Source organism: Lathamus discolor, chromosome 5 (assembly GCF_037157495.1).
Source record: "Lathamus discolor isolate bLatDis1 chromosome 5, bLatDis1.hap1, whole genome shotgun sequence".
Taxonomy (NCBI): Eukaryota; Metazoa; Chordata; class Aves; order Psittaciformes; family Psittacidae; genus Lathamus; species Lathamus discolor.
Genome location: NC_088888.1, coordinates 15744950 through 15772884, shown reverse-complemented (window position 1 = coordinate 15772884; position 27935 = coordinate 15744950). Strand labels below are relative to the sequence as shown.

At 37.3% G+C, this 27935-nt stretch overlaps 1 protein-coding gene across 1 annotated transcript in view; it reads right to left on the bottom strand.

Annotated features, from left to right (window-relative positions):
• Positions 1-27935, bottom strand: part of USH2A (usherin) — a 380108-nt gene that overhangs the window by 286745 nt on the left and 65428 nt on the right. Inside the window, exons 13-20 of the mRNA XM_065679870.1 lie at positions 26010-26651; positions 20181-20364; positions 14906-15069; positions 10501-10659; positions 5645-6139; positions 3116-3388; positions 1458-1615; positions 79-223 (exon numbers count right to left, since the gene is read on the bottom strand). Coding sequence (XP_065535942.1) covers positions 79-223; positions 1458-1615; positions 3116-3388; positions 5645-6139; positions 10501-10659; positions 14906-15069; positions 20181-20364; positions 26010-26651 — 2220 coding nt within the window. The remainder of the gene's footprint in view (positions 1-78; positions 224-1457; positions 1616-3115; positions 3389-5644; positions 6140-10500; positions 10660-14905; positions 15070-20180; positions 20365-26009; positions 26652-27935) is intronic.

Sequence of the window (27935 nt, the reverse complement as noted above, 5' to 3'; positions counted from 1 at the left end):
CAAACTAAGATCATCTTAATGGTATTACTTAGTAAACTGTGTGTCAGTTTTGCACTTTGGTACAGATTGTTTCCTTACCAGCTGCTAAGGTTTGCCCCATGCCTGGCTCACTGTCTACACAACCAACTTGATTGCAGAGAGTAACAGTAAAGTTGTATGTCCTGTAAGGTTTTAATCCCATCACTACATAGGATAGCTCATGAGCCTCGGCAGTATGCAACACCTACAAAGCAAACAGATTGGAAGACAACAGCTGGTTAATAATATTTTTATCCCTATTATTCGATGACATGTTAACTAATAAGAAACTTGTCTTTGAATTTGCAGATTGCTTCATTTGGATGTGAAAAAGCCTGGAAAGTCCAGTTGAGGGAGACAATTATTTGGAAGAATCTGAACAAGATAGGATTTAGGTGATAATACTTCCCATCACACTGTTTTATGAGGTAATAAGACAGTTCCTGAGTGGATAAATGAGGAAACAAAGTTATTACCTCATAAAACTGTGTGGTGGTACAGCTATCACTACAAACAGCACAGCTACAATCCAGATGACAAAAATGACACTATTAAGTGATGAAATCTGACCACCATTGAATGAGTGACATGATTAGCAGGCATTAGAAGGGAGGGGAATAACTGATACTTAAAGACATTTGAAGCTATCAGAGAATGGAACTGAATAAACTGTTGTATTTTAGATACCTTCTTTATCAGTTGTTTATTTAAATGAAAAAAATCTTGCAAGCTTGTGACCAGAATCAATTTACATTTATTTATTAATACAACAGCCCCAGGAGCAATAGTATCCCCACTTGACAGACAAATAAACTGAGGCCCATCTGTGGTACTACTGAAAGACAAATTCATCTCTGAAACAAGAAATACAGTACCAGATCCACTCCCACATTCTGAATACCTATCATGTTTCTTGGCTAATTCCTAAGCTTTGAGCTTACTACTATTACCATGGCATTTGTTTGCCAAACCCAGTCACCCCAAAACTACAACTGCATTTTAGTTATATATTTAGACTTTATATTGGTTTCCCCACTTCAAAGACTTGCCCATTATCCAGGAAGCCAGACAGGTACCTTTTAATGAAAATGTAGATTCCTACAATACAACATGGCTTTAAGCATATCAGCAAACATAGCAATAACACAGAATGTGAACATGCAAAGATCAAGGCAGTTTACATGTTGCTTGATCTCATCCCTCATAATTTTGAATCTCACTCACTGTTGCAAACAAGCCAACTCAGGAATACAATTTAACACCCAAAATGAATGTATAAAATTAGAGAGCACTCTGGATAAATTGACAGATGAAAAAGTTAGATCAGAGGATACACAGCAAATCAGGGAAACAATTCATCACAGCATCAAGGAGGACATCAGACTTTATCAATTTACTATCAGCAGTTAGGAAAAACTTAATGTAACTAACAAGAATACCTGGGAAAATGGTGGCAAGAATCTTTGTTCAGTCATCAAGTTGATGCTGTATCCCGTCACTTCTCCTCTTGCTAAATTATCTTCAGGTTTTTCCCATGACACATTGAGGGAATATGGTGAAAGAGGGAATACTGATGGAGATGGCATAAACACTGGGGCTGAAATAAAGTTAATACAGTAACACTGATAGAAGAAGTGACCAATGTGTATAATGCAAGCTGTCTCATTGTAATTATAAAACACCATTCCTGGAAGTCTTATTTCTTTCTTTAATTTTGTGTTTAACTATAACTGGAATATTCATCTTTTCATAGTACATAAAAAGTACCTCACCTATCATTCTCCTGTTTCCTACTCTAGCAATCAATGCAGAATAAAAGTCTGCTTATGTCTTCAAAGAAATACTAATCAACACTAAAGTCCTAACCCCTACAGCAGGTAAGAAAGAACATATGAATGTAAAGGTCTTGAAGAAAAACTTCATGCAACCTGGGAAAAAACTGATAAAAGCAAAAAGTGTTCAATACTTCAGCATCTTAAAAGCAATTTTGTTTGCTAGGCCAGCTTGAAATTAACATGTCTCTCACTTCTTACAAAACAGTTCCCCTGTCTTCCACAGGAAATCTGTAAAAGGATTGTTTGCACTGTAGTTAAATCCCCACCTGATTACTCTGCAATAATAGGATACCAACTATAGCACTTCTGCTATGTACAAACACCTGCACTAATGGACCTCTCCCCAAATGCAATTTAGCACTTTTACAACATATAGTATTTAAGAACAGAGAAGCACAAAGACTCATTTTGAAATGGGGATTAGTTTAGCCTGCTGTTTTGTAGGAGCAAGTGACCGAGGGCACGATTTTCAAGCTAACGGCAAGGAAAATCATCAGTGATAGCAGCAGGCATATTTAACTGCAAGACATAGGCTCTAACAGCCTAAAACCAGTTTAGATTTCTTATGAAAACATTGACATCAAAAACTGTTCTTTCAAATACATCAAGTGCCAAGCCCTTTTGAAAATCTCAACAAAAAGGTTATAAGAGCCACTGTGAACTGGTTAAACTTCAGGGAAAAAACAGTCCTTATTATGACACTTGACTCCATAGTAGTATATTAAAAGTTTCAAGCAGTATACTCTTGAAAAGGTAATGTGCTCAAGTTCTTCAAAAAAATTGCTTTATAATCAAAGCCTCAATTCAGGAAAATACACTAGAACCTCCTTTCTGAATATATGTACCTTCTTGGACAACTTTCCCTAGTCAAGCCAATTGTTTCTACATTTGTGACAAAATTGACAACCTACAAATTGTGACCAATCCAATCTTTTTTCATGTTTTCTCTCTTTAAAAAACATATAAATAGCAAGTGGGAAAACAGTCAAGAATTCAAACACTGCTTGGTAGATTTTGCATTCCTGTAGCTTTCATTTAATTAACAGGGATTATTTTCTTCAACAATATGATCTTACGGTAAAAGAAACTTTTTTTTTTTTTAACATACTAAGTTCTGAGATAATCTGACCTATCTTAAGTTTAAAACTGAGAATTTGATCTTATTTGAATCATCAGACATATTTTATTGAAAAAAAAAAAAAAATGAATTTTAGTTTAGTTTTTCCTTCTATTTGTACCAAACAAATTAACCCAAAACTTACCAGCCTCTCCTGTTTGTCCTGATATCCAGTCTGAAGATACGCTACCTGCCACGTTTACTGCTAGCACAGAAAATTCATACTCTGTGAATGGCTCCAGATCAGTGACTATGGTAGTGGTCTGTGGTGGAGCTAGAGCGTTTTCATTAGGAGACTCCATAACTGGTTGAGGACTGAACCATCCACTGCTTTGAAAAATACGAATTTCAAGAGGGGGAAAGTTCCCAGCTGGCTTTAACTTTTTTCTCATGTAAAGTTCATATCTTATAATTATGCCTAGAGAGAAAAAGTTTACATACTTAAACAATTTCTACTAAAATACCAACACCAATAGATTTAATAAGTTAAGAATCTATCAATCAATCAACATGGGAGAAAATACAGCATTAGAAGCTTTCCTTATTTCTGCTATTTTGATCCAAATAACTCACTTTGGCATTTCTTGCATTAAACTATTGCTTTTCCCTTCCATACAATTTTGTGATTTGAAAACAACTGGCTGGATTACAGGATAAGCTCTATGACCCTCACCCTCAGGACTTAAATTTCAGATCAAATTGTTAGTGCAAATTGCTGCAAACCTTTGATTTTGAAAGGGATAATTTTTGATTTTTTGATAGATAATGGGTAAGGAATTTTTCAGTAACAACTTAACAGAACATACTACTGGATAGGAGATGTGTCTGTGTCAGGTTTCCATCAACTTAAACCTATTACATACACAGGAAGGTCGCACAACTTTGGAAATAAAACAATTTATATTGTGGTCTGAAGTGATCCATGATCTAGGATGGACCATGGAAACAGTTTAGCTGTAGGAGTAGACCGCAAGAAAGCTGCCTGGAGATTTCCCAATGGAAATGATAAGAAACATAGCCAGGAGATAGGTAATTACACATAACGTATATATTTGGGGCTATTCATGCACAGAACTGGAGAGGCTGTTTGGGAGAAACAGCTTCTCTGGCTTTGGAAAGGCCAGGAACTCCAACCAGACAAGGCATCAAGAGAACTATGATAATATTGCTTAAATCTGCCTGTGATGGCAATTACATGCACATGTCTGTGGGGTAAACTATGAAGAATGTATGCTACAGGTTGAGGGACAACAGCAAATATCGTGACCTGCATGGTAGGAACTGCCCTCTAAATACATAAAGACACTCCCTTGCGGGCATTCTTCCTGCCTGATCTGGTAATAGCTGGCAAATGAGATGTTTGAAGAGAAAGCTGAGCTCCCCATAAACAGATGCCCATTTTGTGAGCAGATCAAAATGTTTGGTTTTGCATGCACAAATACTTTTCCATGTAAGCGCAAGTTCACAAAACTCAATTGCACATATACTGAAAGATAAAGTGTTTACCAGTCAAATCTGTGGCATCACAAAAGTATCCTACAACAGCTGTGTTCTTAGTTTCAAAACCCTAAAATATTATTACACAAGTTAGACCAGAAATCTTGGCAATCGCCTAATCTCTTAACAAAGTTATACTGGTAATAGAATTAGTTACCACACATGACGGATGGTTTTAAAACCAGACTTCTCTGCTAATTTTCTGAGGCGTTTTTTTGCATAACTGTTATCTGCTTATTTATTCTTTCTCAGGTAATATCACCACATCTGTCTGGACTAGGCAATCTGGCAAATTAGGAAAAAATTAATTTTTCTGTAAAGGTTTTATTATAAATGTGATTTTTGCTGCAGCAGATGCCACTAAGGTTGTGCTGGTTTTGGCTGGGGTTTTCTTCATTGTAGCTAGTATGGAGTTGTGGTTTGTTTGGATTTGTGCTGGAAACGGTATCACAAGGATGTTTTAGTTACTGCTGAGCAGTGCTTACAGAGGGTCAAGGCCTTTTCTGCTTCTCACATCACCCCACCAGAAAGTAGGCTGTGTTGTACAAGTAGTTACGAGGGGACAGAGCTGGGATAGCTGACCCCAACTAACCCAAAGGGTATCCCACACCATATGGTTTCATGCTTAGCATATAAAGCTGGGGGAAGGAGGAAGAGGGGACTTTTGGAGTGATGATGGTGTTTGTCTTCATAAGTAACCACTACATGTGATGGAGCCCTGATTTCCTGAACATGCCATAACATCTACCTAACCATGGGAAATGGTGAATGAATTCCTTGTTTTGCTTTGCTTGCATATGCAGCTTTTGCTTTACTGGTTAAACTGTCTTTATTTCAACCCATGGGTTTTCTCACTTTTACCCTTTCAAATCTCTCCCCCACTCCACTGGGGTGGGGTATGAGTGAGCAGCTGGATGATGTTTAGTTGCCAGCTGGGGTTAAACATGACGAAGAGCTAAATCCTGGACCAAACACATTCAGTTGGAGTTCTGGATGCCAAACAAATAAAACACAGACTCTGAGGATATATTTAGTGGCAGACAGGCAAATTAAGACAATGCCTCGCTTCATTCTCAGTTGACATAGCATGGATAAGGAGATTCTAATCAGATCTGGGAAAATGCTGCTTTTTCTTTGCAAAAATCTTTGACTTACAAAAGTAAATACAATGTCTTACCATTTGGTTTCTCAGGTGGTGACCATTCCACAGCCAGTTCTGTAGAGCTGATGGTTTCTACCAGCGGTGGGTGTAGCCCTTCTGGAGGAGCTTGTGCAGTAATTACTGTTACTGGCTGGCTCTTTAAGCAGCCTCCACTAGTACAAGCTTGCACAGAAAAGACATACTTTGTAAATGGAATGAGATTCCCAATAATTGCTGAAGTTTCTAAGCCTTCATACTGACCACAAGGTTGAAGATCAACAAATCTACTACATGTCAAAATGTATTTCTCTATAGGCCCAGAGTAGTTGGAGGGGCTTGTCCAGTGAAGTAAAACAGAGTGGGCACTAATGGGAAAGAAGGGATTTAAATGCAAGCTTCCCATAGGTATCCCAGATTTTGTTCTGTACGTCACTGAGACACTTCTTGTAAAACCATGAACATTGCTGACATGGATGTAATAAGAATAGAAGGTGTATGGAGACAACATGGTATCAGTGAAGGTCTGAACACCTAAAGCAAACAGGAGACAAGAATGAGTATGAGTAACACATGAAAAACAATCCTAATATGCCTACCTAAAGTATTTCCAGCCCTAAACCAAGATGTAAGTTATGTCTCCTTGCATAGAATCACAGAATGGTTAGGGTTGAAAAGACCTTAAGATCATCTAGTTCCATGATCTTCTTGGGATCATTATGAACATAGTAACTTCTCAATTTTTATTTTTCTTTTTCTTAAACAGGGTAGCCCCCCACCCTTTTTCCATTTATTATCTCCCATAGCATATTGGCATCACTAAAGACATTATTTTTCCACTGAATTTCTCCTAGTTCATGCTTCAATCACCAGCAAGATTCATACAATCATCCTCTTATTCCTTTCTTGAAATAACTTTCAAATGCAGACCACCATCAGCTTAGAGGGTCTGATTTAGAAAAAAATTAAACAAAACCATTTTGACAGGTTTTGTATCTTTGTTTTCTATTCATTTTGTACTGTAAGACCAAATATTTCATCTTTCTGTGCTTTCACTTCTAAAATGGTGCTTAATAGTTCATTTTAAAGCATCTGATCTTGGACAAAACATGAAATAATTATTAAAAATGTATATCCGTTTACATTTACCTTCCTCACCCACTACTTTCCATTATTCTAGATAACTTTGTAGGTACAGCTGCATTGACACAGCTGCCCCAGCTGAAGTGCTTCTGGGAACAAACGTGGGTACCAAAGCCAGTGTGACAAATGTAAGTCTCTTAGACAGGCTGGTCAGAACTCTGGGAGCAGGAGCGTGACCAGCAGTTGCTATAAAGGCAAGTAAGAGCCCGCCACATGCCCAGTTCCCTCTTTTATGGCCAGGGAACAGAATGGCCACAGAGGCAGCACGAGCCAGTGCTACAGAAACCTGGGAGAGCTATACTTTATGGGATGATCAGATTCCCATCCTATATGCCTTCAACTTAAAGGAAAAAAGAAAATAAGAAAGAAAACAACCCAGTGAGGCTGCTATCAGCACCTGCAAGTATCAGAATTCCTTGTGACATGAGAAAACAGGAGTACTCCCTGAACTAGATTCTAGGACCTCTCTGCCTCAGAACCAGCAGCCTTGATCTAGAACCATGAGGTTCCCTAGAACCAGCTCTAGAACTGCCTGCCTACCCAGCTACCAACTCCAGAATTCACACCTATTGGAGAAACAACTGCACCAATACCACCCTAGCTCTACAACCAACCCATCCCCCAAAAAGAGTCTCCGCAATGGGCCAGGACTCTATGGATTAAGGCCAACCCAGACTCAAAGGCCCCAGGTCTAATGTTGACCACAAGCATGTTACTTTTCAAATACAGACATGAGAAGAGGCAGATCACTCAGAAGGCTGGTATCATCTGCCAGAAATGTAACCAGCACCATGAACATGAGAAGATTCAGTCAGTATTAAATTATAAGCCGTCCAAATTCCACACTATACAAAAACAAAAAACTTATCGAAAGTTTTTACAGCATAAGCAACCTATTCTCAATATTCAAATGCCAGCAGATGACTTCACATCATTAAGCAGGGGGATTGTCAGGAAGTATCAGAAATGTCTTTTAAAACAAAATCTATGTTTGTACAAAGTAATATTTTGTTAAATAGAAACACGTTAATGGCTTGTTGGCCAGCTAAACACAATCAGACATTTTTACTCTCTATAACGTTGTCCTGGGTTCAGCAGTAGCAGTCATTTTTCTCCTTCTTGGTAGCTGGTGCAGCACTGTGTTTTGTCTTTTGTCCTGGGAACAGAGCTGATAACACAAATGTTTTAGTCTGACCAAGGTCTTTCTAAGCCTCATGCTCTGCCAGGGAGGAGGGAATGCTGGGAGGAAGCAGAGACAGGACACCTGACCCAAACTAGCCAAAGAGGTATTCCATACTACAGCACGTCATGCCCAGGATGTAACGGAGAGTTACCCGGAAGGGCTGGGACTGCAGGGTTGGATGAGGTATCGGTCGGTGCTCAGTTGGGTGGGGTGAGTTATCGGTCAGCTGGTGGTGAGGTGTTGTATTCTCTTCCCTTGTTATTTCCTTTATCATTATTATTATTGGTGGCAGCAATAGTGATTTATGTTATACCTTAGTTACTAAACTGTTCTTATCTCAACCTGTGGGAGTTACATTCTCTAGATTCTCCCCCCCATCCCTCCGGGAGCTGGGGGGGGGGGGGGTAGGGGGGGTGGTGTTAAGGAAAGAAAGAGGGAGAAAAGGGGGGGAAGTGAGTGGATGAGCTGTGTGGCTCTGTTTGACCCACAACAAACGTTAATTCTTATTTTTATTAAAGTTAAGCTTTTAAACCAAGTTGTGGAATTGGAATGTTTTCTATCACACCTCCAAACTTTTTTAAATGTTTATTTCTCTCCTCTCACTTAGTTCCATGCTTACACAGGGTCACATACCTTTCTTCATGGTATACACAGCAGTGTCCAAATTCACAGCATAAGGCACAGAGTAATCAACTGTAACACAGCAGGATGCACCAAAATGTAAAAATACTAGGTGCATCCCAAGGATCTGTGTTTCCACTGAATAAAGGTCTTTTTGTTTTCCCTCCAGGGTAAATGCCAATAATTAGAAAGACTGAACTTCTGAAAAATACTAATGCTGCATTGAGATGAAAATGCAACAAGCTAAAGAAGCTGCTACAACAGAAATCAAACCTTAGTACCATTAAAGCACATATATAGCCTTAAAAAAGGGAAAAGAAAAAAAAACCCAAAACAAAAAAAAAAAAAACAAAACCAAAACAAAACACTTTGATAAGAGGATCAATAGTAGCACAAAATGCCTTTCCAGCTAGGACAGTGTTGAATCTTTGAGGACTGCCTTCTGAGGATCCCTTTGTAAGCATCAACATGACAGATATGGTGCTGCTGGAGGCAAATCAGGAGCTCCACTTAACAGAAGGTGCTAAAACTTAGAGGCACTTTCCTAATCTGTTAACAGTTTAAAACCGCGAGGATGAAAAAAAAAAAAAAAAGAGTTTAAGCACATTATGGTCTTCGAAAAATTTGGAGAGAATGCTTCTGGTGAGTCAATTCTAAAGTGTTTAAGATTAAAAAAGTAAAAAATTGTAAGCCATTTTGGGTCACTCAGTTTGCCAGATTTTAGACTGAGGTATTAATTTCTTTCAAGGAAAATTAATAGCACAGAACAGGAACTCAGTAAGGGAAAAAAGAACTATGCATTCAAAAATCAATGGTCAATGGCTCGGTGTCCGGCTGGAGACCAGTAACGAGTGGTGTCCCTCAGGGATCGGTGTTGGGACCAGTCTTGTTTAATATCTTCGTCGCTGACATGGACAGTGGGATTGAGTGCGCCCTCAGCAAGTTTGCCGATGACATCAAGCTGTGAGGTCCGGTTGATATGCTGGAGGGAAGGGATGCCATCCAGAGGGACCTTGACACGCTTGTAAGGTGGGCTGATGCCAACCTTATGAAGTTCAACCACGACAAGTGCAAGGTCCTACACCTGAGTCAGAGTAATCCCAGGCACAGCTACAGACTGGGCAAAGAAGAGATTCAGAGCAGCCCTGCAGAGAAGGACTTGGGGGTGCTGGTCGATGAGAAAATGAACATGAGCCAGCAGTGTGCGCTCGCAGCCCAGAAAGCCAACCGTATCTAGGGCTGCATCAAAAGGAGCATGAGGGTCGAAGGAGGTGATCCTGCCCCTCTACTCTGCTCTTGTGAGACCTCACCTGGAGTATTGTGTGCAGTTCTGGTGTCCTCAACATAAAAAAGGCATGGAACTGTTGGAACAAGTCCAGAGGAGGGCCACGAGGATCATCAGGGGACTGGAGCACCTCCCGTATGAAGACAGGCTGAGGAAGTTGGGGCTGTTCAGCCTGGAGAAGAGAAGGCTGCGTGGAGATCTCATATCAGCCTTCCAGTACCTGAAGGGGGCCTATAGGGATGCTGGGGAGGGACTCTTCGTCAGGGACTGCAGTGACAGGACAAGGGGTAACGGGTTAAAACTTAAACAGGGGAAGTTTAGATTGGATATAAGGAGGAAGTTCTTTCCTGTTAGGGTGGTGAGGCACTGGAATGGGTTGCCCAGGGATGTTGTGAGTGCTCCATCCCTGGCGGTGTTCAAGGCCAGGTTGGATGAAGCCTTGTGTAGGATGGTTTAGTGTGAGGTTTCCCTGCCCATGTCAGGGGGATTGGAACTAGATGATCTTGAGGTCCTTTCCAACCCTAACTATTCTATGATTCTATGATTCTATAAAAACATAGAATAATAATGACAAATGAGAAATCTTTAGGAAAAATTGCACATATATATAGCTATGTGCACACAAACCCATAAATTCTTTGATGTGTTACTATAAATACTTACTGTAAGGGTGATAGTCTTCAGTTGTATAAATTTCAGCCTCATCCCTATACAGCTGATAAGTAAGCCTGTTAGAATTTGGTGAGTCAGGGGGACTCCACAAAAGACTGATGACAGTGGAATTGAGAACTTCTCCTGTAGGAGGAGGTTGCTGGAATGGAGCTAAAAAAAAAAAAAAAAAAAAAGAAACACCACACCAAAAAAAGAAGGACGTAAAAATGTAGGTAATCAATAATCACACAAATCGCAGAAAGAGATACTGGCAGCCTAAGAAGAGGTTTGAGCTGCTTCAGAAGTGATTGACACTGAAGCACAGCTCCTGGCACCACTGTAGCCCATGCTGGGCTGGAGGTTCAAAGGGAGAATATCTCCTCTACACAACATGTAACTGATGCTACGTGGAGTAAGTGTGATCTATTAATCACACAACAGGCTCAAACAGGAAATCCCAGTCATCCAGGAATCTTAGAAGTGATCATGGACTGGCCACAAGGCAAAGACTTCAGAACGTCACCAGAGGAGGAGGTAACATATTGAAGAGGCCCCACTGTATAATAAATTACCAGGTATGTTGGTTTGGTTTTTTCAGGTTGTTTTTTTTTTTTTTTGGGGGGGGGGGTGGTGGGACTAGAGTGTGTGGTCATTCCTTTTTTTATTTCCTATTATTATTATTTTTATATTGTTACTGTTATATTTTACTTTACTTCAGTTAAACTTTTTTAACTCAACCCATGGGGTTTTACCCAGAGTGAGCAAGCAGCTGCGTTGTACACTTAGATGACAGCTGGACTTGAACCACAATAACATCAAATTTACACATTTAAAACAAATGGCAGATAAACTTAATCCCTCTTCACCCCCCTCCACTAAAGCAAGTACAACACAGTTTCCCCAACACTTTTTTCTTTTTAATGTATTTCAAGACCTCTGTAGAATGGGAACATGTCTATCTGGTCACATTATGAAGTCTATATTTCAAATATAAACATATAATTTATTGTTTTAGAGGATTCATTCCATTTTCACACAGGCCGGGCATAACTTTATCTAATAGAATAGAAATGGAGAGTCCAACTAACTACAAGTTTTACTCAAGTGTTACACTAAGCCTGCTTAATCAAATGACAAAAAAAACAATGAGGCAAATTTTTAAAGTTATTTAGACAATTCACTCCCATTTGTTTCCAGTAAAATTTATATCAATGAGAGCAAGGTAGCTAACATTTTAAGAAACCAGCTTCAGGTTCTTATTTACCCAAATACTACTCTGCTATCACCTCCATTAACTTTGGAAAATGTGCTATTTAATTGCTCTGGTATCAGTGAAGAGGAAAACAAACCTCTGGCTCACAAGCCAAAAGTCTCACATTTTCAGAAAGAGAAAAGCCTTTCCTGTGTTTCTTTCGTAATCCAACTGTATGATCATGGTCCATTCTAAGATAATAGCTATCACTCAGTAATTAAACTTCACATGCATAAATATACACATATACAAGGACGTGCATATAAACATACTGTTTTATGGTTGGACTCAATGATCTTAAAGATCTTTTCCAACCTAAATGATTCTATGATTCTATAGCGTGGATCTAGAGGAAAACATTTTGGTCTGAAAATGAGAATAGGGCAGTACAGAAATAAGCATGTAAAGTTAGCTACCAGAGCTGGATCCAGAACCACCCAATAAGCTTTTCTTCCTTACATTCATACATATACAAGCATCCTTACATTCCTGCATACATAAGCATTTCTTCCTTATGTTTTCTTCCTCACATACATGAAAATATCAACATTAGAAACATGTGGGTTTCATTCATCTTCTCTCCTGTTTATAAACTATCATAATCCTCATTACATGGATATTTGCTTAACACACACTATTTGCCAAAAGTTAATTATCAAAATCTGTTTGGCCAAGCTAACAGCAGACAGAAGCAAAAGGTGAAGTTGCAGACAGAAAACAACATGAGTACCTCAAGCCACACAAGTGATGGATGTGGAGACTTAGGCCGACATCAGTGGCTTTTTAAACATACGGGGTTTTAATACAAACCTAAAAAGTGAGTTGAAGTTTTTTATTTAGAGTAAGATAATGAAAAGCCCTGCTTCTACTGCAGTCTCTCAGCCAAGACATAGCAGAATATATTTCTAGAATTCATTGCATTCAACAGAACACAGTCATCATCTCCCACTAGAAAGTTGAGGTTGCTTTGCTGCCACTCTAGAGGGGTTTTGTTCAGCTGAGTTAGGAAGTGAATGTATGCTTAAGTATCTACAGGAGTAAAGTATTTACAAGAGTAAAGAATCCAAAAGAGATAAATGCTCCTAAATCCCTTTGACATTTTGGAAAGTTTGTCTCCATGCAATACATGCTCACAAGACCTGATCAATCACAGAAATTTACCAGCATAACCTTCATTCTTCATTCTCAGTCTCATACTACTGCATATTACTCCTATGTGTCTGCTGGTCTGCACTGTGGATGTGTAAGCAAAGTATTGTATTTCATAATTTTTTAATGGAACATCCAAGATATTGTTGGGCAGAAGAACTGAAAGCAAATCTTTTCCTTAAAGAATGTGAGTTGAACGGTGACAGCAACTTGTGTTTGCTTCCCTCTGCAAAAACTTATAATGAGTAATGGTCTGAATCAACAAAATACTCTTCTGCAATGAAAATAACCATAACTACCAAGCAAGGCAAAGCTGCATATCTGTGCAACAAGTTAAAATATTTTGGTATGAACAACCAAAGGACTGCAATTGCTATATCATTTATGTCCAGAAGAGGACTCCGCTTGTCATTTCAAATACTGCCTGATGTATTTTTTTAACTACAATCTATGGTATTATTTATCTGTGTCATATTATTAATCAATTTTATAGTTGAATTGCCATTGACCTTTATCCAATGTATATCCCAACATAAATAAGTAGGTTGGTTTATGTTTGCAAAGCACTTTGAAGATGAAAGCATCATAAAAGCGATATGTATTATTATTATTATTATTATTACACATTCAATGGAAACATCCTACATTTTTTAAAGAAATAACAAGCCAATCAACTGTCTGCAAGATTAATAGATACTATGCCTTCTACAGAAGAGTATGGGGAAAAACAAAACCAAACTGTATCTGAACACTTACAAAAGTAAGTATTTTTGGAAACAAATTAGTTTTTTCCTTCTATCACATTTCTGGCATTGTGCATTCCACAATGCATATTATTTGAAATTTAAACTGATTTTCAGTGAAATACAAATTGGAATCAAAGGGATTCAGTTCCAGACTGAAGCTGTCTGTCCTTGTAAACTAACTCTTTGTGTATGTACATGCTTGCAAATCAATAGTGTGCACATCACAATGATGAATGTCACACAAATACCTACACAGAATATGCAAAAAAATATTCTTTTGAAGGAGGATCTAGAAACATGCTTCAGAGATTACTTGGGAATGTCTAACCCTGTTGTTGCATTATACATGGCTACCTATGTCTCACAGTAGGATCGGTGTGGCCATTATTAATTAGGCCTGCTGACAGAAATAACTACTTAAGCATCTGAAGTGCACCTCATTTACATTGCATGGTATGATGTCCCCAAAGCCTGTTTCTGAATATCGACCTGAAGACAACTTGATAATTTAATTTTCCTATTACATATATTTTTCCTCGCCTTTAAAATCCCTGCCAGCTCTGCACTGCTGAGAAAATCCAAACATTTAATTCTGACTAATTATGACACAAAGGCTGAAATTGTGCTATCTTTTCAGATCCAGACTCACTGCCAGGGCAGAAATGCAGATATTCCATTGCAATGTGTTCCTTTGCAACTCTTGATATGACCCTCAGCATAGCATTAGGCCCACCTCACACATGCAGATTTATGACACTCTCTTAAACCATATTGCGTATTTTCCCAAAGCAACTGAAAAAGCAGCCTCCAGAGGAGGGAGGCTACATTGCACTGAGGAGTGGATTCTGAATTAATCACAAGGAGCAGGTCTTCAACAGACCTTCTGTTATTCAGACCACCTGAAAGTAGATCTCCTGCCTCCTGCTAATGGCAGGAAAGGGGGCTAGCTGCAAGTTGTACAAATACTGCTGCATGTGTGTGACTAAAAGGTGAACTCTGCATTGGTCACTGCAAAGAACATAGTGGGAAGTGCAAGGGAACTACGGGCCATTATTTCTCACTGGGTAGGACTGCAAGCATAAGCTGTGTGTATGACACAAAGCATTCTGTGCATCTCTCTCTAGAAAACACTCCTGAGGTACTCACAGTGAAAATCACCCAGACTTCAGAGGCCAGACAACATTAGGCTGACCTAATTTAAAACTCACTAAATCAAAAAAACAAAACACTAATCTGAAAGACATGCTTTTAAGACCTAACATCCACTTACTCTTACTGCAGCCAAATAGGTTGTGGACATCCAAATTACTAGCATCCGGAACACAGTTGTCACATTTCAAGCCAGTTACAAATTGTTTACAAAAACACTGTCCAGTAACAAGATGACAAGTCCCACTAATAGCTCCTGCAGGATGACAATTACAGTGCTGACATCTACAAACAAAAACAAAGCAAGGAAATTATCAAAACACATTAACACTGCAGTTAAGCACAGTAGGGTTTGGTTTAAAGGATCCTTGGGTAACATAATTAGAGAATCATCAACAGGAGTTTGAGACACAGGAGAAAACCCATTAGCCTGGTGAAAAAAAAGTAAATCTTACCAAAATGCTGCCCGCATTATAAAAAAAATAAACATTAACCTCTCAATGCCAGAATAATATTCTAAATTATATTAAAATTGCTTAGAATTAAAGAGCTTTTATGTATATATTTATCTATATAGAAACTGCATAGTAACATTTAGTGATAACCACATTATGCACTCAGTCCTGCCACACTCGCACAACCTTTCTTGCAGAGCTCTATAGGTTACCAGTACATGTATACTCTACATCCTAGAATACACTGATACAGATTTATAGGTTTCTGCACAAAATATGAACACTTCTAACTTACAGAAAACTAGGCTTTTGTTGAAAAAGAAATCAGTTAATAATTGTTTGTCCACAAAGGCAACTTGAAGTTGAAATAGATAACACACTGTGAAGAAAGAAGAATGAATGTAGACAAAAATTTGGTGGAAAAAACTCTCATATTAAAACAGTGAAAGGAAATGAAATAGCAAAAATCTGAATTTTATAACAGAAAACACATTTTCTTTGCAGCCTGATGGACAAAACTGAAAATAAATAAAAAGAATATTTGATTAAATGTGTACATTGAATTATTTTTTAATTTAGAAGAACAACAACTTTAAAAGCATTGGTAGCACACAAATGCCGCATCTTAGTTGTGTAAATCTCTCTGGTATCAGTCACGTACTTTCAGGATTAATTTATGCTATGGCTTTTGCATGTGAAACCTCTCACAATCAACTTCTCTCGTGATCACCTTGGTTTTCATTTGATAAACTATTTTCCCCACTGACATTCATTTATAGCAGGGATACTAATATCAGATTTTGCAAATATTCAAAGGCAAAGCAATTTTTTCGTTACTGCAAACACTGTTATTCTACCTATTGCAATACAGACTGCCATTATTTGTCATAACAGAAAGTCAACAATGGCAAATAAAACTTTGCACTTTAGATTCTAATTGCACCATATTTCAATTGCTGCAACACTAAGGATAGTTTTGAAATAACATGGACTGGGGAAAATGTGGGACTGTACGGTGCAGCTAAAACATACTGGGATATCTATGGGAAAAGTCCAATTCTCAGGCATAAGCAGCATCATCCTCGAGAGAATCTTAACTTACTCCAGATGCTAGGTCCCAAGATGATGAAACAGCAAAAAGACCTTGAAGAAGCACAAGAGGGAAAGAGTCATGCCATGTTCCCTTTTCTCTCCTAACCCTAAGACTTAAACAAAACTTGTTGATTTTTATTTGTCTAATCGTTCCTTGTCCAGTTTCATCAGATCTAGGGAACTAAGTGGTGATGCCTTTACACAAGTTATTTTGCCATTTTCAGTGTCAGCACTATTACCTTAGTCTGTCTCTTCTCTGTATGAAGGTAGAGATAAAAGTGAGTTCAGTTATGGTTAATGGCTTTTTAAGGCAAGAGAGGGTTGAAACTGTTTTCACATTAGGACTAAAATTCAGGTCAATAATCAGTGAAATAGACACTAAATGTGAAAGATTTTTAAACAGGTTTAAGAAAACTTTCACATACATTTTCTGCCCATCACAGAGCTCTATGTATTAGAGTTCCTTTACTCCACAGAAGCTCGTGCTGTGTGATCTCCTGGGGAATTATTCAACACCCTTAAAAAGGCTGGTAAAAGCTAAAGCTCCAAAATAAGCTGCAAATTTGTTTTATGGACTAATATCCTTTTGGGAATAAATAAAATACATTCTCTCTTGGAAACCACTATATCGTAGTTTGCTCTTTTTTACAGTCAAGAGAAAAGGACAATTTTTTCAAACTGTAGTAAGTCTTTTCATCTGTAGACAGTGCATTCAAATCCCCCTTCAAACAGAGATTTTATTTAGACTATATAAATGTCATGACTGAAAAAAGAAACAGTTTAGTTACAGAAAAAAAACAGAATTATTTGCTCAGTGAGAGAACAGTTTATTATTTCATAATTCCATTGTATGATGATAATTTAGTACATTGGGGGGGTAGTTAACAAAAGTGTCTCAATAGATACACAGTAAAAAACAAGCTGCTCTTACTGCTTCTGTATATTATGGCACCTCTTCGGAATAAGGGTCCCCTGAGTATTCCAGTTTTCATTATCATTCATTCATGAGACAATCAAACTCACATACACGTACAGCCACAGTAATAGTTTTCAGTGCCTGGCAGGGTGGGGCTGCTGCTTTCTGCTTGTTGCATTAAATTCTAGGGTAAGTGTAGGGTCCTTACCTCCACCTCCACTGAACTGGGCTCCAGATCCTGTACATAACAGCATTCATGTCAGCATATTCAGCTCCACAGGATTACACATTATGTTTGTGTAACCACATGCATCATTTTCTTAAACTGCAGAACACCAGAACCAGATCTGTTGCTATGCACAGTTCATGCTTTGCAGTCTGGATTAAGGATTTAGTCAATTAAGGATCTTAAAAAAAAGAAATAACTAATTCTTTTAAACTTTTAATCATGTGAGAAATATTTTCAGGATTATTGCTAAATGCGACTTCTTCAGGATTGTCCGAGTCAAATAGATTTGAGTTCTATTAAAACAGAATTATATATAATCAAGGAAAACAGACTTTTAAAACATGGAAAGAGAAATGTCAGGCCAAGATGAATTGCATTATTGATTTTGTGAGGATAAATGGGTTTTGTAATATTAATATAGAGAAACCTTTATTACATTGACTCTCTAGGTGCAGTTAGAGCCTCTCCAGCAATCTGTTTAAAATCTTCATTTTTCATCCTTATGGGAAAACCTCACTTGCTAAATGGATTTCATAAACAGTAATCTGTCAAGATATATATATATAGATAAACAATTTGTGATGTTCATCGACCAGTTCATTATAGTAAACAATACAGAGGTAAAGCATTTCAAATGTGTACCAATGCCTACAGCCATTACAGATCTGCTCACACTTCTGCAAGACCCTGGTATTACTAATTCTTTAATTGCTGAAGAAATTTTCCTGCTTCATAACCTGAAATGCATTAAAACATGTGGAGTTCCTGTGTTATCTCAAAAATACCACAAAATAAATCAGCTCACATTTACATTCCTTAGGGTGGAAGAATTTTAAAGCCCCATGGTCTGTGTATCACAACTTTTGCTTCTTTTCTGCTATTGTGCTAAGGCAGATATGCCTTTGCCACTACAGATAGCTCATATCCTTTTCTTTCTGTAACCACAGCATCTGTAGAATACACTTAGAGCAAGGATGGTTTAAATGACTTTGTAACTTTATGGAGAAAGAAAAAGCATATTACTCTTTTAAGAAAATATTAACAGTTAAATAAATGGATTAAAATAGATTAACAAATAAAGACTTTGATAATAATTTCCAGTGGGCAAACATTTCTGCCCAAGGAACAGAGGTATACTGCAAGTAGATGATAACCAAAAGGAAGCCAAGCATATGCAACACAAGTTAATTATGTTAATGTACTACCAGAGCAAGTCTTCAATCCTGTCATGAGGATTAAGTAGTATTAAAGCATTAAAGCCAACTCTGATTCAAATTCCAGAACTGTAAAAACTTTCTGTCTTTACAACCAGATCTGGATCTAGGTAATTCCAGTTATTTCCACAGTTTGAGTTTCAGAAGACAGCTCAAAATGCAGGTAATTGAAGGCAAATATCTAGTTGAGGAAAGCTACTGCTTAACATAGACACAAACCTCTCAATTGTCTCCTAAAAAAACCCTCTCTTTCAAGTACCTAAGAAAAAAGTGATCATTAACAATAAGGAAAATAGATTTAAATGGGAGCTTTAGTATTACACGCGTTTTATTCCTCATCATTAGAAATGACAGGAAGTGAAAATAGGAAGTCCTTATTCCTACAGATTACTTTATGGCCATTAACAGATGCCTCTGTGACCCACAACAGTAAAAAACTAATTCTAAAAATCTCCCAATAAGTGCCAGTAACATAAAAGTTAAAGTGAAAAACTTGCAGCATAATTTCAAATATATGCAAGACAACACTTACAATCACTGCCTAAAAGCATGTCTACTCCACACTAGCTGGGGCAAAAGGAGCTCAGGAAAGGAGAATGTTGTACACATTGTACAGATGTTGTTTCTGCCTCTGGTTTTGTTTGGTTGTGGTTTATAAAGGCAAAAATACTAAATATAACAATTTAACACAATCAGTCTGCATTAAAATACGATTAGCATTACAGCTGCACAATCTTTCTGGACAATATTTAAAAGGAAATTGAGATTGTGTGGATAAGCAAGAAGGATGATCCTGGAAAAGAAAGATTGAGCAATAGTTGGAATAAAAATGCACTACCTACAGATATGTTTTCCCCTTACATTCCAGGGAATATATCCATAAAATTTCAGTGTACCTAGAGACCCCCAGGCTACATTAGATAAACAATTTACCCTTTGGCAAATAACTAAATGCTAAAAAAGAAAATGCTGCTTCAGAAAAACAGATTTTTAAGAGGAAAGGTGCTGTATTTCTACTATTGCTGCTAAACAAAATCTGGAAAGACAGGGATATCTGTATTTTTTATTTTTACCTCTTTTTCCTCATTAAAATATCTGAGATGTTTAAAAGCATTCACTGGTTATAAGAATGGCACGTTACCTGTGTTTTAATAGTCAATGGGAAACACCTCAGAAACCATCACATCTTATTGAAGATACAGTCAAAATGTAGAGAAACGGTTGCCAAATAATTATGAAATTAGATAGCATTAGTATTATACAGCTTTCACGTTATTCCTACTTCAAGCTGTGGCAAAACTTCCATTTCCTTCAGCTCCTGGGAGTACAGGTTGTGTAAAGTACCACATATAAATCAGAGCGCAGAGATGAATTCAGAGAACGATTAATGTAACTGGAGCACACCTTCTTATTGCCACTAAACTTTCCAATGAGCTATGAGAAAAAGGTACCGAGGACGTTTTATGCACCTGTAACAAAGAAGCACTCACCTCCCTGTGACAGAGTCAAATCCAAAATACAGTTCTTTGCAACGCTCACATGTCTGTCCTGTTACAGAAGCATCTTGGCAAATACATTGGCCAGTTAGTTTATCACAGACCTGATTCACTGAACCAGCTGTGTGGCACAGGCATGGCAGACAGCCAGTGACACTGGATGAAGAAGAATAAAAACCTGGAAAGAAAGGGGGTTGTGAGAACAGAAATTATACAAAAAGTGAACACATTAAGATTATTATGAACTTGTGCACAGTAGGGGATGAAACAACATAACCAAACCTTAGGTGACACACACATCAACTCAACTAAAGCAATACAGTCCTCCTGCACAGCTGAGCTTCCAAATCTTCTCATTGGCACTTTGTAAAGCTATTATTCATCCTTCAGTTGCCAGCTGTGATTTTTTATTCTCTCTCTTCAGACTTTATTTCAGACAGAGCAAATGCAAAATAGGGGGAGTACATTAATGTGTCTGTGGGGAAAGTAAAGAGCCAACGACATAAGAAGTAATAAGTAATGCACCACAAGCAGTAGAAACATAAAAAATAACATATGAGAACAAACATTTGTCCATTCTAGTCTGGGATCTCATCTCTGAAAATTGCCAGCAGCAAAACACACTAAATGCCCATATTTTCTTAAAATAAAATCTCTTAATCTTTCTGAACCAGTGGCTGGCTTAATCCATGAAACATAATGATTCTTTAGGAAACATACATTAGATAAGCATTCCCAGGTCTATGTAAAATTTATATTTCCCTCCTCCTCAACACAGAACTTATAACCTATACAATGAATTTTTCATATACTAATGAAATGATGAAAAAAAGTTACTTATTTACTATTGAAAAGCTTTCATTCTGAACCCTATTCTGCTCCTGTATCATTTCCAATTATAAACTGGAGTGTTCACTTCACCTTCTCCACAGTATATTTTGTATGCATCTGCCACACTATCTTTCATCCTGTTGCCCTCACAAGCAATCTTTATCTATGCAAGTCTCCAACACATTACTGATAAATACCATTAGATAGAGCTTATACATCTCTAATCTGGTCGTTGAAGAACTTAGCCATTTTTCACAGCCTTACCTGAAATTCCAAACAACAGAGGTTTTACACACATGCTTTTAATGATGTTGTACCACCATAATCTATTTTGCTATTTTACTTACTCCATTCTTACTAATTTCCATGTCTGATTAGAAGACAATTTGAGTAAGACCACCACTAAGAAATAATATTTTCCAAAATTATTTCCTGGTTTTATCCAATTATTAATAGATATTTAACTGAGTTTTTCCACACAAATTGTTCTGCTTCTTTTTTTTTTTTTTTTTTTTTTTTTTTTTTGCTTTGGAGTGCTACATTTCATTGAAAATGTAACAATGTATGACAGATCTGCAAATGGTGGTGGTGACACAGCATTAACTGGCACTAGCAAGTAAGTATCTTTGACCATCAATCCTAAGATAGGGCCATTGATAGGAGTTTCTGGCAGCTGGCTACTACTAATTATTATTGCACAACTCCAATAGAAGACTCTCCACATTACTCAAATATGCAGTATTTGCAACACAGACTCCTCACACACTTTCCCTCTCTCTCCAGATAAAGTTCAATCAGTATCTCTTTAGCCAGTTACTTGAATATTTCTGCTGTCCAATAACTTCCTGATGTCCTGCTTTATAATAAAGAGCCCAAAATTGTATTGCAACATGTCATATCGCCCAAGGCCTTATTATTTATTTTGTCTTACAAGGGATAGCTTTATATATACACCCCTAGGGTGGTATTCTTTGTCTCAGCAGCAGTGTTGTACTGTGTGCTCATATCCAAATAACAAAGGAACTAAACAAACTGAAAACATTAGAATTTTACTGCTCAAATCTTTGTTCAAGTTTAGCTTCTGGTCCTCAGCGAGATAAATCTCAAGTGGACAGTGAAGTGATATCAGTCTCCAGCTAACATACATTCACATCATAAAAAAAACGTGCTGTTGACACTTTATTCCAGGGAGGCCCCAGACTGAGCCACCACAGAGACTGAATAGCTTGAAGTTATTAGTGAGGCAGCATGTATTATCTCATACTGCAGTTGTCTGAGCACTACAGTGCCCATCCTGTGCATAAGTAGAGGAGACCATTTCCCAGCAATGTCACTCTTGAGCACAATTAACGACTCCACTCAAAGAACGTAACAGGAAGATAGGAAACAAGTTTAAGCCTGGACTCCTGCAGAAGGTCAAAGCACTTCTTCAGGACTCAGTTTATAGTTGCAGTATATGATAAGCAGTTAGGCTAAAACAGATCCTTGTCCAGCTGAAATTCTGAATGAAATTAATGTCTAAGAAAATACTATAGTTGGAAATAAGCACATCTCTAGAAAATAAATTAATTTTAGCTGAGCAGGATAGATCACTATAGCATATATATATATATTTGTCATAGCAGTGAAATTCATAATTATAAAGAATCTATTCCTTAATGTTAAACATCCTGGCTCTCCTAATATCATGCTACCTAAATCACTGTAGAGCAGTGAAGGATTTGGTATGATAGGTTTTGGTAATAATCTTTCAGAAATGCTCTAAAAGTTTAACTAAGTTTCTGGATACTATCACAAATTATAAGGTGTTTTTTTTCTCTATAAGAAGCAAGTAAGAGTGGAAGTTAAAGAGACACATAGCAAAATCAGAGAAAGTCACTCCCCCAACTAATTAATAAGTAAATTAACATGATTAAACATAGGCAAAAAAAGAGAAGAGACACTGGACTAAAAAGTCATACTGTTTGTCATAACCATTATTATTATTTACCTCCACCACCTAGAATTTGGCAGGAAAGAGTAAGAAAGAAATTAACGCAAGCTTAATTTACAGCAAGGTTAGAAGGGCTCATAAAAGCTGCTTTATGAATGATCCACTGTTGTATAATAGAGTCAATTTCCAATTTTAAGACAGCCACTGCAAATCTCTACAAGATCTGCGTATATAACTAGTATTATGCTTATTCTTTCCTCACATTTTTTTCCCCAATTCAACTATAACTGATCACATCTGTCAATCAAACATGCTCTTCAAAAGGAAGAATGAAAGTCATAGCAGAGCATTCAGCTTCCTCTTCTTACTCACTAGTTCTCCCACTGTATAGCTCAAGGAAAATAAACACACTAACAACTCCTTTGCATTTTGACAGGCTTACCAGTTATGGCAATAATGCCCATTTCTTAACCATACCACGCCCTTCAAAATGCACAGCTACCTGCACTGATACCTCACATTTTTCTGGCCAAGAAGAAAGATAGATAGTTCCTACACAAAAATGCAGTGTTAGTGCCCAGCCACACATCTTACCGGCTGGTTTACAGCTCTTCCATACCATGTACCACTCCATGAAAAGCATTGGTCACTGAGTAAAGAGCTTACCAAATAAATGCCTTTTTTTTTTTTTTTTTTTTGGGGGGGGGGGGTGGGGGGGGGGTTGTTTACATCTTTACTGCTCTCTTAACAGGATCCCAGACCTGTGTCAAATAGTATCTGTATGACACAAATCCCATTTGGAGTGAGGCAGGGACAAACTGTCCACAACTATTCAGGGGCTGGAAAGATCCATTTTCTACCACTGCAACCTAGGACATCTCAAAAGTAAGTTTATGTACAAGGTAAAACTGCTTTTTCATTTGGTTTAACATTAGAATAAAGTGTTCCTCTCTTTGCATACACAGTTAGTGCAAAAAACAAATTAAATACAAGGAAAATTACCAAAAATGTCACTTGTATAAGAACAAAGAGGAAGATAACAAGTCAATGGACACAAACGTGAAACACATCAAGAGGTGAAACACATTGCTGAGTGCCCTGGAGAGTGCTCTTGTGCTTTGTCTTGTCTTCTTGGTTTAGTTTAATAAAATCTCATGATAAAATAATTTCCCAGTTACATCCAGTTTGACTTTTTCTCCACTGGCAAACCCTCCTGCCTTAAGATTTTGATAACATTTGGAAACCTCAAATTTTAGCAAATCACACAGAAGATAAGCCACAATGGCACATTACTGAAGTCCTTGGAATGTTTTTAGGGCTGCCAGTTTTAGATAATTAATTTGTGTGTAATTAATGTGTGTGCTTTTAGTTAGGTTGTGTTTGCTACATATTTAGAGTATGTTTACTTAACTTAGTCCCAAGGCAAAACTACAGGACAACTAGATAATCTTAAGATCCTTTCCAACCCTAACCATTTTATGATATTATGATTCTATGACACTATGATTCTATGATATGTTTAGAGTATTTGAAACCAATTAAACTCTTCCATACTTCTACAACTTCATGCCAGTATTACTAGCAGGTTATATACTTACCCCTGTTTTATAGAAAACTCTCCTCTGGAATATACTAACAAAAACCATGTATATAAGGTTTATATATATTATAAGCCTAAATGAGCTCACACTGGAATCAACACTAAGATGTCAGTGAGAATATGCTGTGTTACACTAAGAGCAATACAATGCTTTTACAAAGCTAAGGAATTATACTTTCACCTGCAAAAGACAGATCAGTGTTCAGCACATAAATGCTTATACTTACTACTTAGAAATATTATTTTTTCCTTTTTTTTTTAACAGGATCTATTGTGGAAGTATTCCTTTGAGTGCCATGTAAGCTTCACGACAAACCAGTGTGTTCGTACTATCAATTAAACCTTTTTAAAGCATTTAGCTCTGCATAAACCCTGGCCTTTCTTTTTCAAGGACAAGGGCGGTCAGTGACTCGCGAAGCCTTGACATCACTCCTCTGCCGATCTCTGATTAAGTGGCTGCTGTAGAGGGTTAGCAGGTCAAATAGCACTGGAGGAGGAACTAAGAAAAACAGAATACTGCCTTATTTATTAGTATATGTACCTAAAATAAATGAAAGGATTTTTAAAAATACTTAATGGAGGTTAAGCAGCTTTTTTAACCTCTGTTCAAATTATTGAATGGCATATTAAAACCAATGAAGCTGTAATGTACCTTTTAATGTGATCTGCTACTTTAATAAATTGCATATGTATTTAACTGAACTAAATCTATCAGTTTAATATTATTACTAAAGGTAGTTTAATATTTTAATAGTTTCACTTTACCCACCAACTTTTCAAAACAAAAACATTAAAATGTAACTACAGAGCTTCCCAATGCTATAATGAACATTTAATATGTTTATAGTAATATGGTACAAAATAAATAACTGATACTTGGCAACTGCAGTATCATCTACTTGTAGGGCCGAACTTCTAAGTAGTCCTTGTGAAAGCCAGCACACCCTTAACAAAAAAAGGCAAGTGAATGCTTGTAACACGTTTGACACCTCATCCAAGTTTAAGCAACCATCTCTGTGCCTCTCGCCATGCCCAGGTTTCTGAGGGAAGTGCCCTTCCTGAAGGACTTGCACTCTGCCTTCCAAATGCAGGGCTTTTGTTATGCAGAGAGCTGCATCAGCCTATGCCAGTTTACCTCTTCTTCAGTGAACAGGCCATGACTATTTGTATTTTCCCTGTATCTAGAACTAACCTAACCTTATTTTGGGTATGTTGAAACTGCAGTAATAACACAGATTATACAACCCCTGGGAACAGAATAAATACCTGATGGTGATCAGAACATCAGTAATTCCTTCTCGCTCAGTTAGGAATTAATGGAAAAATAATTAATAACATAAGTCAGAGACATGTCAAACATGAAGCTGTCAAAACACATATTAAAAAATCTAGGAACTATCATGATACCCAAGACAGTAAAACTTACTACATCAAGTAGACTGTCTTCCAATTTCCTTACCTGGTTTACACTCATTACATCTTCTCCCTTGACGCTGAGGCAAACAGACACACTGTCCAGAAACGTGGTCACAAACTGTTCCTGCCAATGTGCCCAGAGCATCACAGTCACAACGCTGGCACCCAAGGAGGTTGCTCATGCTGAGGTTGTACATATGAAGCATGCACTGACTGCACTGAAGGCCAGTTACACCAGCTTTGCAAGGACACTGTCCTGTTGATTTGTCACAAAGCAGAGAGCCAATTACTGTACCTGCCTTATCACAGTCACATGGCAGACAAACAAAGGAATCATTTTCCTGTACTTTGTAGTAGCCATCGAGGCATTCATCGCACTGCCTTCCTCCAATATTTGGTTTACATGCACATTGTCCTGTCTTCGCATCGCACACAGCTCCAGAAAATGACCCTGCAACATTACATTCACAAGCCTTACAACCAGTTACATCCAGCCCATAAAAGTTGTCCATGCAGGTGTCACAGTGAAGTCCTTTCACTCGTTCTTTACAATTGCACTGTCCAGAGACAGGGTTGCAGAATTGGTTCACTGAGCCGTGGCTGTTGCACCAACAAAGCTCACATCCATCTTCATTAGAATATCTGAGAGCTTTAAATCCAAAGTTGCAACTATCACACCTGAGACCTGGAAAGAGAAAAGGCATTAATACAAAAAAAATAGCTGAAAAGCTATTAATTTCCATTTTTAAAAAGGGATAAGTATACTTTCATTTGGGAAAAATAAGATAAAGAAAAGAGAACGTATTCATAGTTTTCCCCAGCATAATTAACAGGAATAACAGGGCTGCACAAATCAATTGTGTAACAGTGGCAGCCCCAAAATCTGTTTACCTTTCTGATTTGGTTCAGAAGAGATGCTTTTCTGCCACCTTCTCAATAAAATTTAAGATACCCCTGCAAGAAATTATTTGTAACACTTCTAAGGCAAACCATAATTAATCTCTTTGTCTCCCAGAACAGCACCTGTTGCACAATCAATGCTTATGTGAACTATTCACCCTATACCGTAGCAATGCAATACACAGGGAATTGCACCAGGCTCTCAATCTGCACAGGTAACAGATTTATATGCTACATTAAAAACATTAAATACACTCCAGGACAACACAAGTTAGACTAATTACAATGAATGATTTACTTAACTGAAGTTCAGTTTTAATATTGATTACATTTATGTTAGTGTTCATTGTTAGCCCGTCCTGAAAGCAGAAAATGTTTTCCATAATCTAAATTAAATATTTTTATCTAAATGTATGATTTAGCTAACTCCTGCAGTACATTAAAATCTAAACTGCTTTCATCATGCTTCATCCTGTAGTTTTATTAGCTTTGCTTTCAAAATTATCACTTGCCTAATCCCTGCCCCAAGTGATGGTATTTGTGTTTTAGTTTATAAAGCGTACATTACAAGAAAGCAAACAAGATTATTACAAGAAGCATGCAAATTCACAGTTATGTATTTTCCCTTGTAATGGGAAAATCCTTCACTATGAAGCCATCACTTAATTGTTGCATACAGAAAAATACAAATACAATGTTCTAGCAAAATATTGCTATTATTTGAAAAAATACAAAACCATACAAGAATACATCTGGCAACTTGTATGTTGAAAAAAAAAACTAAAAATGGTAGGAAATGTATTATATATATGGATAAAAACTCAAAAAACTCCAACAGAAGACAAGTTCCTTAACAGTGATGAATGACTCACCTAAGGCATATCATTTAATTTCAATAAGGAAAATAAAAAAGGACCACTATTGCTGCAAATTTTAAAAATAACTGTATTGTTAACAAGAATTATGACTCATTTTGAACTATTAAAATTGGTCTACATGGATTCATATCATATCAGTTTTAAAAATATGCGCAGTGCTTATTTGAATATGCCATACATATTCCTGACAG